The 14,988-nt window shown below is 42.7% G+C and overlaps 2 protein-coding genes and 1 non-coding gene across 3 annotated transcripts in view; 2 read left to right on the forward strand and 1 right to left on the reverse strand.

Annotated features, from left to right (window-relative positions):
• Window positions 1-948: 948 nt before the first annotated feature.
• OR9Q1 (olfactory receptor family 9 subfamily Q member 1) overlaps window positions 949-14,988 on the forward strand; it is a 151,926-nt gene continuing 137,886 nt past the window's right edge. Inside the window, exon 1 of the mRNA XM_055356163.2 lies at window positions 949-1,173. The gene's annotated coding sequence lies outside the window, so the exon portion shown is untranslated. The remainder of the gene's footprint in view (window positions 1,174-14,988) is intronic.
• Window positions 3,774-3,880, reverse strand: LOC115936442 (U6 spliceosomal RNA). The gene has a single exon (XR_004071916.1). It is a non-coding gene; the product is annotated as a U6 spliceosomal RNA (small nuclear RNA).
• On the forward strand, window positions 8,169-9,122 carry OR6Q1 (olfactory receptor family 6 subfamily Q member 1). Its single transcript, XM_004051212.4, has one exon. It carries the CDS (start codon window positions 8,169-8,171, stop codon window positions 9,120-9,122), a length of 954 nt encoding a protein of 317 aa, XP_004051260.3.

Below are 14,988 nucleotides of genomic sequence, written 5' to 3' on the forward strand. Positions count from 1 at the left end.
TCAGTTTCCCATTTGTTCCCATCATAGGCAGACTATATGTCAGTAGCTTTGAGGAACAGATTGTATCTGCTCAGTATTGAAGTCCTGGAATAATGAGAGAAGCACCCAGTTAATTGATCAGATTTTATTTTAGGAATATCACCCTCCCTGGGGAGGTGGTATGATAGAAAGATGGTGGGCTCTGGAGTCAGACTGGGCTGGATTCTCATCTGGACTCTGTCACTTACTAGCTGGTTGAAGCAGGGATTTTGAGAGCCCCACATACTAGGTCCTTTCCTCTTCCCAGCTACCTGGCAACTAAGCAAACCTAGGGCTTGGTGGAACAGAGTTTGAAAACAGCTGATAGAGTACAGCTTTCCGGGAAATTTAGAATTAAATTCTGTAGCTAAGAAAAAGAAATTATATGTAGAAATCAATTCAATTTGCCTCCCACCCAAGGCCATGAGAGCAGGCTGCTCCAGATATACAAGACATCATTCCTGCAGGCATTGTCAGTCTTGTAGTCCGTAGACAGTAATCGCATGGACAACACCCAAATTGATTGACTTTTCTGTAAGTATTGTTGAACTTCGTTTTCCTTAAATTTCCTTGAAAACAGGTAGCTAGAAATGGAAAGGAAACTAAGTACGCTGCCAACCTACAATCAGGAGCATGCAGCCATCCTTTTATTACATCAGTATATATTTATTGCATGTAGACTACATGTCAGTGACTTTGGCATTAGCAACGCAGTAATGAACAAACAAACAAAGGCACTATCTTCAAGGAGCTTCCTTGTGTGTGTGTGTGTGTGTATGTGTGTGTGTGTGTGTGATGTTATAGACAAACAAATAAATATCTACCAGATGGCAATGAAGCTGTGCCCCAAAAAATCAAACTGAGAAGAGGGTTAGAGAGTGAAAGGAACTGCGTTTTCAGATAGGTGGTCAGAAAGGGCCTCTCTGTTAAGGTGGCCCTTGTGCAGGGAATTGAAGGAAGTGCAGGAGGATGCCACACAGAGATGGTAGAGGGAGTGAAAGGAGCAAAGGCCCTAACTTTCCCTTAATGATGTCTCCTTACATCTTTAGTCCAGCCCAGCAATGTACATGTTATCCTCCCCGTTTGAAGATGAAGACACTGAGGCTCAGAAAGATCTAACGCCTTTCCCAAACTCACAGCTACGGCCTGACGGAGGTAGGGTCAAATGCAGCTCCACTGATTTCAGAGACGGTGCTGTTAACACAGGGGGCTGTCTGCATGTTGGAAAGTGAGATGTGCTGTTGCTGTCACGTTGCAGTGGGAGTGGGGAAGCAGGCTGTGATGAGCTAGACCCAAGAGGAATCAGAGAGCAGGTCTCCGGGCTTCATCCTGGGCATCTCCTAGCCCCGCTGTCTGTCTCATAACACCCACCCACTGCGCCTGCTCACCTCGGTTTGTTGGCTGTTTTTTTTTTGAAATCATTTCCTGGATCTTAGTAAGTTTATTTTCCAGTTCCTTTCACTTTTTGGGACTAGGCCCCCAGATGGCAGGTGGAGAGAACTGAAAGAGGGAGAAATCCAGCCTCTCTCACCAGGCTTGTCACGTAGCTACACAAGCAAATAGCTACAGGAACCAAGTTTTAATTTTCGTGCATGGGCCTCAAACTGTTTTTCCATATTTGTTAGGGAAAATCTTGGCCAGGGAGCACCGTCTTTTGAGGACACCAAATTGGGCCAAGTTCCTGTGCGGCCTTTCTCCTTATTTAGTGATTGCCCCGTGTGACCCTCTCCTCTCTGGCTGACCGCTTTTTTCCTGCATGGCACTTGGTGGATAAAGTTCCCTGAACCTTGGAGAGGAAGCGGATGCTGTTAATAGCCCTGGGAGTGTGACTGTGCTTTGCAGCTCACTGGAGCCTGTGGGATATTCCTCCAGCCTTGGCGGGGCTCCGAGCTGCAGGGAAATTAACCTCAGAGTCAGGGCAGGGAGCCAGGGTTGCAGGCACGTTGTCATTGGGTGAAATGAGATGGCAGAGGAAAATGGCACGGTGTGGAGGCTTTTTTAGTCAGAAGCTCTGGGGTTTGGCTCTTCTCTGTGCCATGTAGTTCTTTGATCTTGCACAAGTTACTTACTGTCTCTCTGAGCCTTCAGTGATTTCAATTGCGTGAAAACCAAGACAAATAACACCTCTATATCAAGAATAGTTCATAGGATCATAGTACAATATTGTGGGGATTAAGCCAGATGGTATCAGCCCATCAGAATCTAGCCCATGGGAGGGGCTCCGTAAATGACCCTTTCTTTTTGAGACGGAGTCTTGCTCTGTCGCCAGGCTGGAGTGCAGTGGCGCGATCTCAGCTCACTGCAACCTCCGCCTCCCGGGTTCAAGAGATTCTCCTGCCTCAGCCTCCTGAGTAGCTGGGGTGCCCGCCGCGCTACTATAGGGTGTGTCCTACAGGCGCACGCCACCATGCCCAGCTAATTTTTGTATTTTTGGTAGAGACGGGGTTTCACCATGTTGGCCAGGATGGTCTTGATTTCTTGACCTTGTGATCCGCCCGCCTCAGCCTCCCAAGGTGTTGGGATTACAGGCGTGAGCCACTGCGCCTCGCCTCCTTTCTCCTTTTTTGGAGAGAAGCTCATCTTCCTACCAACACATGACCCGAAGAGGTGTTGGGGCAGGGGGGAAGAGGAGTAGAATTTGGATGCTCTGGAACTCTTGTTCAGAAAGAGTTTCTCATTAGACTTGTCTCTGATGACTTCAATGATTCCATCAGATATTCATTCTGTTGGGTTAGGCATTGCCTCCCATCTAGGTTGCTTTCATTTGATTTCAGTTAGAAGGTGGTGGAGCTGAGATTTGAAGGCATCAGGTGGTCTAACGCCTGAATGTAGCCTTAACAACTATGCTCTCCTGACTCTCTCCATGGACCTCACAACCTCTTCTAACAATTCCTCTGGGCATATTAGCTACTTCCACCTGTCTCTCCCCTGGCTTGCTGGGGTGCCTCCCCCTCCCTCTACCGCACTTGGTTTTGTCAGTTAAGGATTGCCTTCTTTCCACCGTCCCCCACCCTCAGTGTGATTTAATTGGGAAATTGTTTCTTGATCTTACCTGTCCTGTCTTCCTTCTATGCCAACTTCACTGCCCCCTACTTTGTTCTACCAGACACATTGCAATTAGCTCATCACATCTCTGTTCTAACCCTTGAGTACTTCTCTATCTTTCCTAAAAGACACAGTTCTTAAAAGGCAGGACTTGCAACTCATTTTGGGTTAGAGGCCTGATGCCTGGTACCATGACTAGAACTCAGGGTCTCCTTGATGAATGCTTGAATGAGGAACTGGCAGGCATAGAACTGTGAGTAAACCACTTCACTGAGTTAACAAATTAATAGGTTCAAAAATTTCCAGGACTTAGATAGTTGTGAAATTCTGTCACTCAACCTTTTTATTTTTTTCCCAACTTTTATATTCAAGGGTACATGTGCAGGCTTGTTAAAAATATGAAACATGGCTGGGCATGGTGGCTCATGCCTGTAATCCCAGCACTGTGGGAGGTCGAGGTGAGTGGATCATTTGAGGTCAGGAGTTCGAGACCAGCCTGGCCAATATGGTGAAACCGTGTCTCTATTAAAAATACAAAAGTTAGCTGGATATGGTGATGCGTGCCTGAAATCCCAGCTACTTGGGAGGCTGAGGGAGGAGAATCACTTGAACCCAGGAGGCGGAGGTTGCAGTGAGCCGAGATTGCACCACTGCACTCCAGCCTGGGCAACAGAGCAAGACTCTGTAACCGAAAAAAAAAAAAAAAAAAAAAAGATATGGAATGCTTCACAAATTTGTGTGTCATTCTTGTTCAGGGGCCATGCTAATCTTCTCTGTGTCATTCCAATTTTAGTATATATGATGCTGAAGCGAGTACTCTCTTAAGCTTTTTAATGAATGAATGTGAATTAATATACACTAGAAAAAGAAGTAATGAGACATTTAAAAATTATTTTATTCTTTTAACTCTTTGAATGTTGTTCTCCATATATCAATCCAATCTATTTGACAACTTGAGTTCATTTCTTGAGTCTCTCAAAGAATGCAATTTGGTGTCAGGCAGTAGAGGAAGAACTGATGGAGATTCAAGCATTTTTCTAGAATCATTCAGTTTAGATTTTGGGTTTCTGATTTGGAATTCAAGAAAAGCTTCCCTTGCAGTTTGTTAATTAGCATTAGGGTAGGGGGAGCAGTAAGGACTCACTGGGCTTCTGTGCAGGTGCAATTGCCCACGCATGTCCAACCAAACCCTGGGTATCAGTTGTCCCCCGTCTCCCATTTCTCTGCAGAACAAGAGACAACAGATAATTTGAGGACAGTTTGGCTGCTTGGTGGTGGCAGAGGTGGTATGTGTGTCCATAAAGTAGGGTAACTACTGCTTGACACAGTAAGGTGGTGTTCTTTTTCGCTCATGTAATCAGTCCTGTGTGAGTCTAGGGCAGGGATTGGCAAATTACAGCCCATGGTCCAAATCCAGCTTGTAGCCTGTTTGTGTATGGACCATGAGCTAAGAAAGGGTTTTACATTTTAAAGAGTTGCAAAAACAAAAAAAATAAACCCACAGAGAAGAATATGTGGCAGAAACTGCCTGTGGCTCATAAAGCTTAAACTATTTAAATCTGATCCTTTACAGAAAATGCTGGGTAATCCCCGCTCCAGGAAGAAGTGAGTCGTTTTCTTCAGGGATCTAGGATCCTGCCAGCTGTTGGCTCTATGATGGGGAAAGAGATAGTGGGGAAACTGCTCCTGCTTCTTAAAAAATCTCAGCCCACAGGTGAAATGCATCATTGCCTGGATGCAAGGGGATAAAAAGCCCTCGGCTGTTCTTCTCTCCTTCTCTCTTATATCCTACTTCTTTACCCCTCCTTCAGCTTTTGAGAAACAAGAGCAGATCCTTTCAATGTAGCTAATCTGGGCCTGATACAAAGGCCACAGGTTCTGGCACTCTCTTTCTAAGCCATGGATGAGAGAGCTGAAACTATTAAAAAGTAATACCTGCTCTGTACCAGGCCCCAGGGTGGATGTTGGGGGGGCATCTGTACCAGGCCCCAGGGTGGATGCTGGGGCACCTGCTCTGTGCCAGGCCCCAGGGTGGATGCCGGGGCACCTGCTCTGTACCAGGCCCCAGGGTGGATGCTTTGGCACCTGCTGTGTACCAGGCCCCAGGGTGGATGCTGGGGCACCTGCTCTGTACCAGGTCCGATGGTGGATGCTGTGGCCACCTGCTCTGTACCAGGCCCTGAGATAGATGCTTGTGGCACTTGCTTTGTACCAGGCCTTGGGGCAGATGGTGGGAGAATCTGCTCTGTACCAGGCCCCATGGTGATGCTGGAGAAACCTAGTCTGTACCAGGCCCCAGGGTGGATGCCGGGGTAACCTGCTCTGCATCAGGCCTCAGGATGGATGTTGGGGGTACCTGCTTTGTACCAGACCCTGGGGTAGATGCTGGGGGCATCTGTACCCTCCACCGTGGTTCCTAGGTCAGAGCAGGTGCCCTCTGCATTTGTTTGCTTGACCTGCATACAAGTTTGGAGGAATGAGATAAGGAAAAAGCCTTCCTAGTGAAGACAGGACTATCAAACCTGAGTCGTAGATGAAAGGACAGGTAAGATTTAGAAAAATAGTAAGAATTTATAGATGACACAAGAGAGCTAGTAAATTGCAGACCCAGGGCTTGATCCCGGAGCTGTTTGACTCTAAATCTCATCCTCTCCATGACTATGAAAAATAATGAATTTTTCAGAGAATTTGACTATGAAACTGTCTAACACAGTAAGTCGTCAAACTTCTAGGGCATCTGTGTGCAGTATCTCCACTGGGAAGGGTGATCATTGTTTGGAGGCTGCTACATTGTAAGTGAGGTTGCAAATGAGATAAATGGGTGGAAATTGCGTCCTGAAATTTCCTTGAGCCAACAGAAGCATGAAGTGTCTGGGGCTGCAATGCAATTATGTGAGAGGAAGGAATGTTTATAGGCTTCCCACTGTGGGGATGTTAGGCATGGCGAAGACGCACGCAGAAATCTGAAAACTTTGAACTTGTTTATTTCTGATTTTGTATCTCTACATGCTTTCATTGCCAGGAATTCTGAAGCCAGAAGGAACTTGCTAATTATTTATAGGGGAAAGAGCAAGGGCTTTAGACCTTGGCAAACCTGGATTCAAATTCCAGTTCAGGAATCTGTGACTATAGCAAAACACTATTTCTTTTTCTCCAAAGGGTCAGAAATAGTAAATAATTTGCCCAAGTTACACAACTAGGGTATAACTGCTTTATTTATGTTACTGCATAACAAAGCAGCCTAAAACTTAGTGGTTTAAACAACAATCGGTTATTTAGCTCACAGATTTTTAATTTGGGGAGGGCTCAGAAGGGAAGGCTGGTGTCAGCTTGGCCAGCTCAACTGGGATCTATTTCTCAGACAGCTTATTCATCTGGCTGGTATGCTGGTGCTGGCTGTCAGTGGAAGCTTGGCCAGGCTGAGGGCTGAGGGACTTAGTTCCTCTCCACCTAGGCCTTTCCACAGGCTGGATAGGCTTCCTCACACTACTGTGACTGGGTTTCAAGAAGCAAGAAGAGGAAACTGGGGTTTCCAAGGCCCGGGCCTGGAACCTGGCACAGCATCACTTCCACCTTATTCTGTTGTTAAGCAGTCACAGAACCCAGATTCAATGGGAATAGCCATAGACCTCACTTTTGGATGGGAAGAATGTTCAAGAATTTGGGGCTGTATTTTAAAACTGGCACAAAAATGGAGATATTGTATTTTCTCATTTAATTCTAAAATGAGATAGGAAGTAATCTCTTTGGAACTCTTGTATTATCTGTTTTTTAAAAAATGGGATTATTTAGTGATTCACTCATGGCCACATATTTCAAGTTGATATTGGAGCTTAAATTCAAACCCAGTGTGGATTCAAACTCAATTATGTTGATTCTATCTCTTAATAGTCATATTCAGTCTCCTACTGGCATTTCCGCAGTTAAAGTCACCATCACTCCATGCTATACTTGCAACAACCTCCTAACCCAGCCTTCCTGCTTCCTCCTTTTTTTTTTTTTTTTTTTTTTTTTGACATTAAGTCTTGCTCTGTTGCCCAGGCTAGAGTGCAGTGGCATAATCTCAGCTCACTGCAACCTCTGCCTCCTGGATTCAAGTGATTCTCCTGCCTCAGCCTCTCGAGTAGCTGGGATTACAGGTGCCCACCACCACGCTGGGCTAACTTTTGTACTTTTAGTAGACAGGGTTTCACCATGTTGGCCAGGCTGATCTTGAACACCCAACCTCAGGTGAGCTGCCTGCCTTGGACTCCCAAAGTGCTGGGATTACACACGTGAGCCACCAGGCCCGGCCTCTGGCTCTTATCTTGTTCCCCTCCAAACCTGCCCCTTCTAAGGGGTAAAAAGAATAGCATTGCTTCTCTGCTTATAATTCTTAAAGTCTCCCTGTGACCTTTAGACTGAAGCTCAGCTTTTTCCTTTCCTTTAATTTGGTTGCTCGCCCTTCATGGTGTCCCAGCCTACTCCTCAGGCTCAGAAACAGTCATTTTCTCTCTGTATCTTATTCCAGGAGATGTCAACATGTAGATTTCCCCCTTGACATTTATTGACTCAAACATGATGCTAAGTGCTTTACAGGAATTATCTAACTTACATTTTCACAACAACTCTGTTAGGTTCTCTTTTATTTGAATCTAGGTATGCTTGCTTGGGAAATCAAGCTCTTGAACTCCATGGTAAACTGTCTCTACTTGAAGTTTCCCCAGTGCACAATCTCCTCTCTGGTGTCTGGAATTTTATACTTGCGATGTCTTCTCTCTATCTCTACCTTTTGTCTCACTAACTTATACTTCCTTTTCAGGTTCAGCTATAGACAGTCTTCCCTCCAGGAAGATTTCTCAAGACTGGTTGAGCTTCCCTGCTATTTCTGCTCATAGTATCCTGCCTTATTCTTAGCCAGTGCATTTCATTTTGTACTAATGTTATTTGTTTTCTCATGTCCCTCATGAACTGTAAATTCTTTGAGGGTAAGAACAGTGTGTTGACATCATGTTTCTCTTCTGAAGTGAAAGGCATTTTAGTACAACATCCTCTAACCTCACAGATTCTCTTTGAGCTTTCATTGTCTATGAGGCTATGAGTTTGCTGAGTTCTCACTGCCACATATGCAACCATATACCGAAAACTGGACCCAGGTAACTGAATTTGTCATGATGGGCTTTGCTGGCATCCATGAAGCACACCTCCTCTTCTTCATACTCTTCCTCACCATGTACCTGTTCACCTTGGTGGAGAATTTGGCCATCATTTTAGTGGTGGGTTTGGACCACCGACTACAGAGACCCATGTATTTCTTCCTGACACACTTGTCCTGCCTTGAAATCTGGTACACTTCTGTTACAGTGCCCAAGATGCTGGCTGGTTTTATTGGGGTGAATGGTGGCAAGAATATCTCTTATGCTGGCTGCCTATCCCAGCTCTTCATCTTCACCTTTCTTGGGGCAACTGAGTGTTTCCTACTGGCTGCCATGGCCTATGATCGTTATGTGGCCATTTGTATGCCTCTCCACTATGGGGCTTTGGTGTCCTGGGGCACCTGCATCCGTCTGGCAGCTGCTTGTTGGCTGGTAGGCTTCCTCACACCCATCTTGCCAATCTACCTCATGTCTCAGCTAACATTTTGTGGCCCAAATGTCATTGACCACTTCTTCTGTGATGCCTCACCCTTGCTAGCCTTGTCGTGCTCAGATGTCACTTGGAAGGAGACTGTGGATTTCCTGGTGTCTCTGGCTGTGCTACTGGCCTCCTCTATGGTCATTGCTGTGTCCTATGGCAACATCGTCTGGACACTGCTGCACATCCGCTCAGCTGCTGAGCGCTGGAAGGCCTTCTCTACCTGTGCAGCTCACCTGACTGTGGTGAGCCTCTTCTATGGCACTCTTTTCTTTATGTATGTCCGGACCAAGGTGACCTCCTCCATCAACTTCAACAAGGTGGTATCTGTCTTCTACTCTATTGTCACGCCCATGCTCAATCCTCTCATCTACAGTCTTAGGAACAAGGAAGTGAAGGGAGCTCTGGGTCGAGTCTTTCCTCTCAACTTTTGGAAGGGACAGTGAGGAGGCAGGTGGGAACCCAGTTTCCTTGCCTTGGATATTTAAAACAGGTTAGTCAATAACGTTTAAGCTGAGACCAAATCAAGAATGCAGTTCCATTTATAACAGCCACAAAAAATACAATACCTAGGAATACAACTAACCAAGGAAGTGAAAGATATTTATAAGGGGAACCACAAAACACTGCTAAAAGAAATCAGAGATGACACAAACAAATGAAAAAACATCCCATGCTCACAGATTGGAAGAATCAATATCATTAAAATGGTCACACTGCCCAAGCAATCCGCAGATTCAATGCTATTCCTATCAAACTATCACTGTCATTTTTCACAGAATTAGAAAAAACAATTCTAAAATTCATATGAAAGCAAAAAAGGAGCCCAAATTGCCAAAGCAATCCTAAGCAAAAAAACCAAAAAAATGAATCTGGAGGCATTATATTATCTGACTTAAAACTATACTATAAGGCTACAGTAACCAAAACAGCATGGTACTAGTACAAAAACAGACACATAGACCAATGGGACAGAATAGAGAACCCAGAAATAAAGCTGTACATTGCTACCAACTGATCTTTGAAAAAGCTGACAAAAATAAGCAATGGAGAAAATATTCCCTACTCAATAAATGGTGCTGGGAAAACTGGCTAGCCATATGCAGAAGACTGAAACTGAACCTCTACTTATCACCATATTCAAAAATTAAGATGGATTAAAGACTTAAATATAAGACCTCAAACTATAAAAAAATCCTGGAAGAAGACCTAGGAAATACCCTTCTGGACATTGGTCTTGGGAAAGAATTTATTACTAAGTTCTCAAAAGCAATTGCAATGAAAACAAAAATTAACAAGTGGGACTTAATTAAATAGCTTCTGCACAGTAAAATAAACTGTTGACATGACAAACAGGTAAACTACCAAATAAAAGAAAATATTCGCAAACTATGCATCTGACAAAGGTTTAATATCCAGAATCTATAAGGGACTTAAATCAACAAGAAAAAAACAATTAATTCCATTAAAAAGTGGGCAGAGGACATGAACAGACACTTATCCAAAGAAGATATCCAAGTTGTAAACAAACATATGAAAAAATTCTCATCATCACTAACCATCAGAGAAGTGCAAATGAAAACATAATGAGATATCATCTCATGCCAGTTAGAATGGCTATTATCAAAAAGTCAAAAAATAACAGATGTTGGAGAGGTTGCAGAGAAAAGGGAATGCTTATGCACTGTTGGTGAGAGTGCAAATTAGTTCAGCCACATGGAAAGCAGTTTGAAGATTTCTCAAAGAATGAAAAATAGAACTACTATTCAAGCCAGCAATCCCATTACTAGGTATATACTCAAAGTAAAATAATCATTCTATCAAAATGACACATGCACTTGTATGTTCATCATGACACTATTTGCAATAACAAAGAGATGGAATCAGTCTAGGTGTCTATCAATGGTAGATTGGATAAAGAAAATGCAATACATATACACCATGGAATACTATGCAGACATGAAAAAGAATGAAATTGTATTATATGCAGCAACATGGATGTAGTGGGAGGCCATTATCCTAAGCAAATTAATGCAGAAACTGAAAATCATATATTTTGTTTTCTCACTTGTAAGTAGGAGCTAAATCCTGGGTACACATGAACATAAAGATGGGAATAAGAGATACGGGGGACCTCAAAAGGAGGGAGAGAGGGGAGGGGGCAATGGCTGAAAAACTGCCTATTGGGTACTATGTTCCCATCTGGGCGACAGAATGAATAGAATCCAAACCTTACCATCCCACAATATATCCTTGTGACAAATCTGCACATGTGCCCCCTGAATCTAAAATAAAAATGGAAATTAAAAATATAAAAGGACAGTGGTGAGGACTATGGAAGGGAGCTATGGTCTGAATAGTCAGGAGTTATGGACTATATATTAGATAAAGTAAAATGCTAAGTCTCTATAACAAGAGAGACTTAACTATAGTGTAGCTTAAAGAATGAAGGAGATTTTCTTTTTCTGGCAAGAGTCCACAGTGAGTGTTCCAGGCTGGTGGTGGCTCTGTTCAACTTTAAGGATGCAAGTTCATTCTATCTTGCAGGATCAACATCCCGTAGGATGTTGGCTAAGAAAGTTCTGCTGGCCAAATCCAGCTCAGCACTTGCTTTTTTTTTTTTTTTTTTTTTTTTTTTAGACAGAGTCTTGCTCTGTCGCCCAGGCTAGAGGGAGTGCGGTGGCGTGATCTCGGCTCACTGCAAGCTCCGCCTCCCAGGTTCATGCCATTCTCCTGCTTCAGTCTCCTGAGTAGCTAGGACTACAGGGGCCCGCCACCATGCCTGGCTAATTTTTTAAATATTTTTAGTAGAGATGAGACTTCACTGTATTAGCCAGGATGGTTTCGATCTTCTGACCTCGTGATCTGCCCACCTCGGCCTCCCAAAGTGCTGGGATTACAGGCTTGAGCCACTGCACCCGGCCAGCACTTGCTTTTTTAATTGCCTGTGAACTAATAATGATTTTTACATTTTTAAATGGTTGAAGACAAATTGAAAGAAGAATAGTATTTCATGACACACAAACATTTGAATTTTATAAAATTCAAATTTCGGCGCCCATAAATCAAGCTTAATTAGAACATAGTCACACCTATATGTATCATCGGTGGTTGCTTTTGTGCTACAATGGCAGTAGTTGTGGCAGAAACCATTTGCCAACCCTTGTCTAGAGCCTTCTTGTTATTTACATGGTCAATACTGGGTCCCAGTGGGAAAGAAGGGTGAAGATAGAGCATGGAGGAGACACACTGTCTGTCTTAAGGTTTCTTTCTTTCCTTCCTTCCTTCCTTCCTTCCTTCCTTCCTTCCTTCCTTCCTTCCTTCCTTCCTCCTTCCTTCCCTCCCTCCCTCCTTCCTTCCCTCCCTCCTTTCTCCCTTCCTTCCTTCCTTCCTTCCTTCCTTCCTTCCTTCCTTCCTTCCTTCCTTCCTTCCTTCCCTCCCTCCCTCCCTCCCTCCTTCCTTCCCTCCCTCCTTTCTCCCTCCCTTCCTTCCTTCTTTCCTTCATTTTTTTTTTTTAGGGTCTCACTCTGTCACCCAGGCTGGAGTGTGGTGGCGCGATCTTGGCTCATCGCAACCTCCACCTCTTGGACTTAGGTAATCCTGCCACCTCGGCCTCCTGAGTAGCTGGGACTACAGGTGCACAGCATCAAACCTGGCTAATTTTTAAATTTCTTGTAGAGATGGGTTTCACCAGGTTATTTTCCAGGCTGATCTCAAACTCCTGGGCTCAAGTGATCTGCCACCTTGGCCTCCCAAAGTATTGGGACTACAGGAATGAATTAAGATTTCTTGATTAGATGTAGCAGTCATCACTTCCTTTCACCTCGTTGGTGAGAAGTGAGCCTTAGGTCAAATCTAGTTGCAAGGGTAGTAAAAATAGTCCATAGTTAGGTAGCCAGATGCCCAGTCACCATTTAATAATTGTAGAAAAAGAAAAAAACAAATTGTGGTAGACAATCCACAGTTTTTAGCACAAACTAAGTCCCCAGAATAAAAGCTGATTTTTCATGTGGTCCATGCACTTAATCATTTTTTGTATCTATATTTGCTTATTTGATATACAGACTGCTCCCCTATGTCAGTTGGTATTTTTGAAATTGAAGGAGATCTTTATGGCAGTGTCAACTCTTTTGAAGTAAGGCTTAAAAAGACAATTATAATTCAGGTATTTCTTTACATGTAGGTAGATGTACTTAAAAAGACATTTATAATAATCATTTCAATGTGGATTCCAGAAACTATAGAATATGGAAGAGGAAAATGTTGAGCTTGGGACTGAATTGGGGGAAAGACATATTTTCCTTAGGGGCCAGTAATGAGCATATTGCAATATGGTGCCCCTCATTGTCACAGTCTCCCTGAATAGGGTCTGAGCTATCGCATTTTCCAAAGTTAACAGGAAGGGCACATTTTGAAAATCATTTCATTTATTGACTATTGTATCAAGAATGTGCTTTAGATTCTTTTGGATGACAGCAAGATGCAAAAACAATGCAGAGGTGAGAACCTTTCCAGATCAAATATAATAATCCATGTGAATGAAATACAAGTAGTATATGAACATACTTTATTTTATTATGTTTTGTGTTATTGTGCTTCACTGGTACTGGTTTTTGTTTTTTTTTTTTTTTTTTTACAAATTGAAGATTTGTAGCAATTCTGTGTTAAGTCTATCAGTGCCATTTTTTCAATAGCATGTGCTCACTTCGCTTCTTTGTGTCACATTTTAGTAATTCTCGCAACATTTTAAACTTTACTGTTATTATTATATCTGTCATAATGATCTATGAGTAGTGATTTTTGATGTCACTATTGTCATTGTTTTGGGGAGCTATGAACTGTGCACATATAGGACAGTGAACTTAACTGATAAATATGTGTGTTCTGACTGCTTCACTGAGTAAACATTTTCCTGTCTCATGCTGTTTACAGCATGGTTTACTGAATATTTTCAGCCTACTATTGAGACCTACTGCTCGGGAAAGAATAGTTCTTCCAAAATATTACTGCTCATTGACAATGCACCTGACGACACGAGAGTTCTGATGGAAATGTACAAGGAGATTCATGTTGTTTTCATACCTCCTAACATAACATCCATTCCATAGCCCATGGAACAAGTAGTTTTTGATTTCGAGTCTTATTTAGGACATACATTTGGTAAGGCTATAGCTGCCATAGATAGTGATTTCTCTGATGGATCTGGACAAAGTAAATTCAAAATCTTCTGGAAAGGATTGATCATTCTAGGTGCCATTAAGAGCACTCATGACTCATGGGAGGAGGTCAAAATATCAACATGATCAGGAGTTTGGAATAAGTTGATTCCAACCCTTATGGATGACTTTGAGGGTTCAAGACTTTAGTGGAGGAAGTAACGGCAGATGTGGTGGAAACATCGAGAGAATTAGAATTAGAAGTGGAGCCTGAAGATGTGACTGAATTGCTGCAATCTCATGACAAAACGAATGGATGAAGAGTTGCTTCTTATGGGTGAGCAAAGAAAGTAGTTTCTTGAGATGGAATCTACTCCTGGTGAAGATGCTGTGAACATTGTTGAAATTACAATAAAAGGATTTAGAATATTCCATAAACTTAGTTGATAAAGCACCATCAGGGCTTGAAAGAATTGGCTTGAATTTTAAAAGTTCTACTGTGGGTAAAATAGTGTTAATTAGCATCATGTGTTACAGAGAAATTTTTCACAAAAAGAAGAGTCAATCAATACAGCAAACTTCATTGTTGTCTTGTTTTAATAAAGCCACCTCAATCATCAGCAACCACCACCCTGATTGGACAGCAGCCATCGATATCGAGGCAAGTCCCTCTATAAGCAAAAAGATTAAGATTCTCTGAAGGCTCAGATTATTGTTAGCATTTTTTTTAGCAATAAAGTATTTTTAAAATTAAGGTATGTACATTTTCTTACACATAATTCTATTGCACACTTAATAGACTACACTATAGTGTAAATATACTTTTGTATGCACTGGGAAACTAAAAATTTGTGTGAGAGCTTGCTTTATTCACTTATTTCTGTGATCTGAAACCAAACCCACAATATGTCTGGGGTATGCCTGTAGACTTTCAGGCACCTGACCTGAGTAGATATGAACACAAAATGAGTTAGACTTTTAGGTTTCCGAACAAAATGGAAAGATGAAAAGAAAGCAAAACATACTGGGTTATGTAGTTTTCATTTATTGTAGCAGAAAAAATTCAAATTCCAACACAGGGAATGTTTTCTGAATTTTGAGAACTACTCTAAGGATAACTATATGGGAAGTGTCAGTAAAGCTTACCATTTTGAGC

This window comes from Gorilla gorilla, chromosome 9 (assembly GCF_029281585.2).
Source record: "Gorilla gorilla gorilla isolate KB3781 chromosome 9, NHGRI_mGorGor1-v2.1_pri, whole genome shotgun sequence".
Lineage (NCBI taxonomy): Eukaryota > Metazoa > Chordata > Mammalia > Primates > Hominidae > Gorilla > Gorilla gorilla.

Excerpts from the sequence above, each read along its gene's own strand:
- OR6Q1 (XM_004051212.4), top strand. The coding sequence starts at position 8,169 with ATGCAACCATATACCGAAAACTGGACCCAGGTAACTGAATTTGTCATG.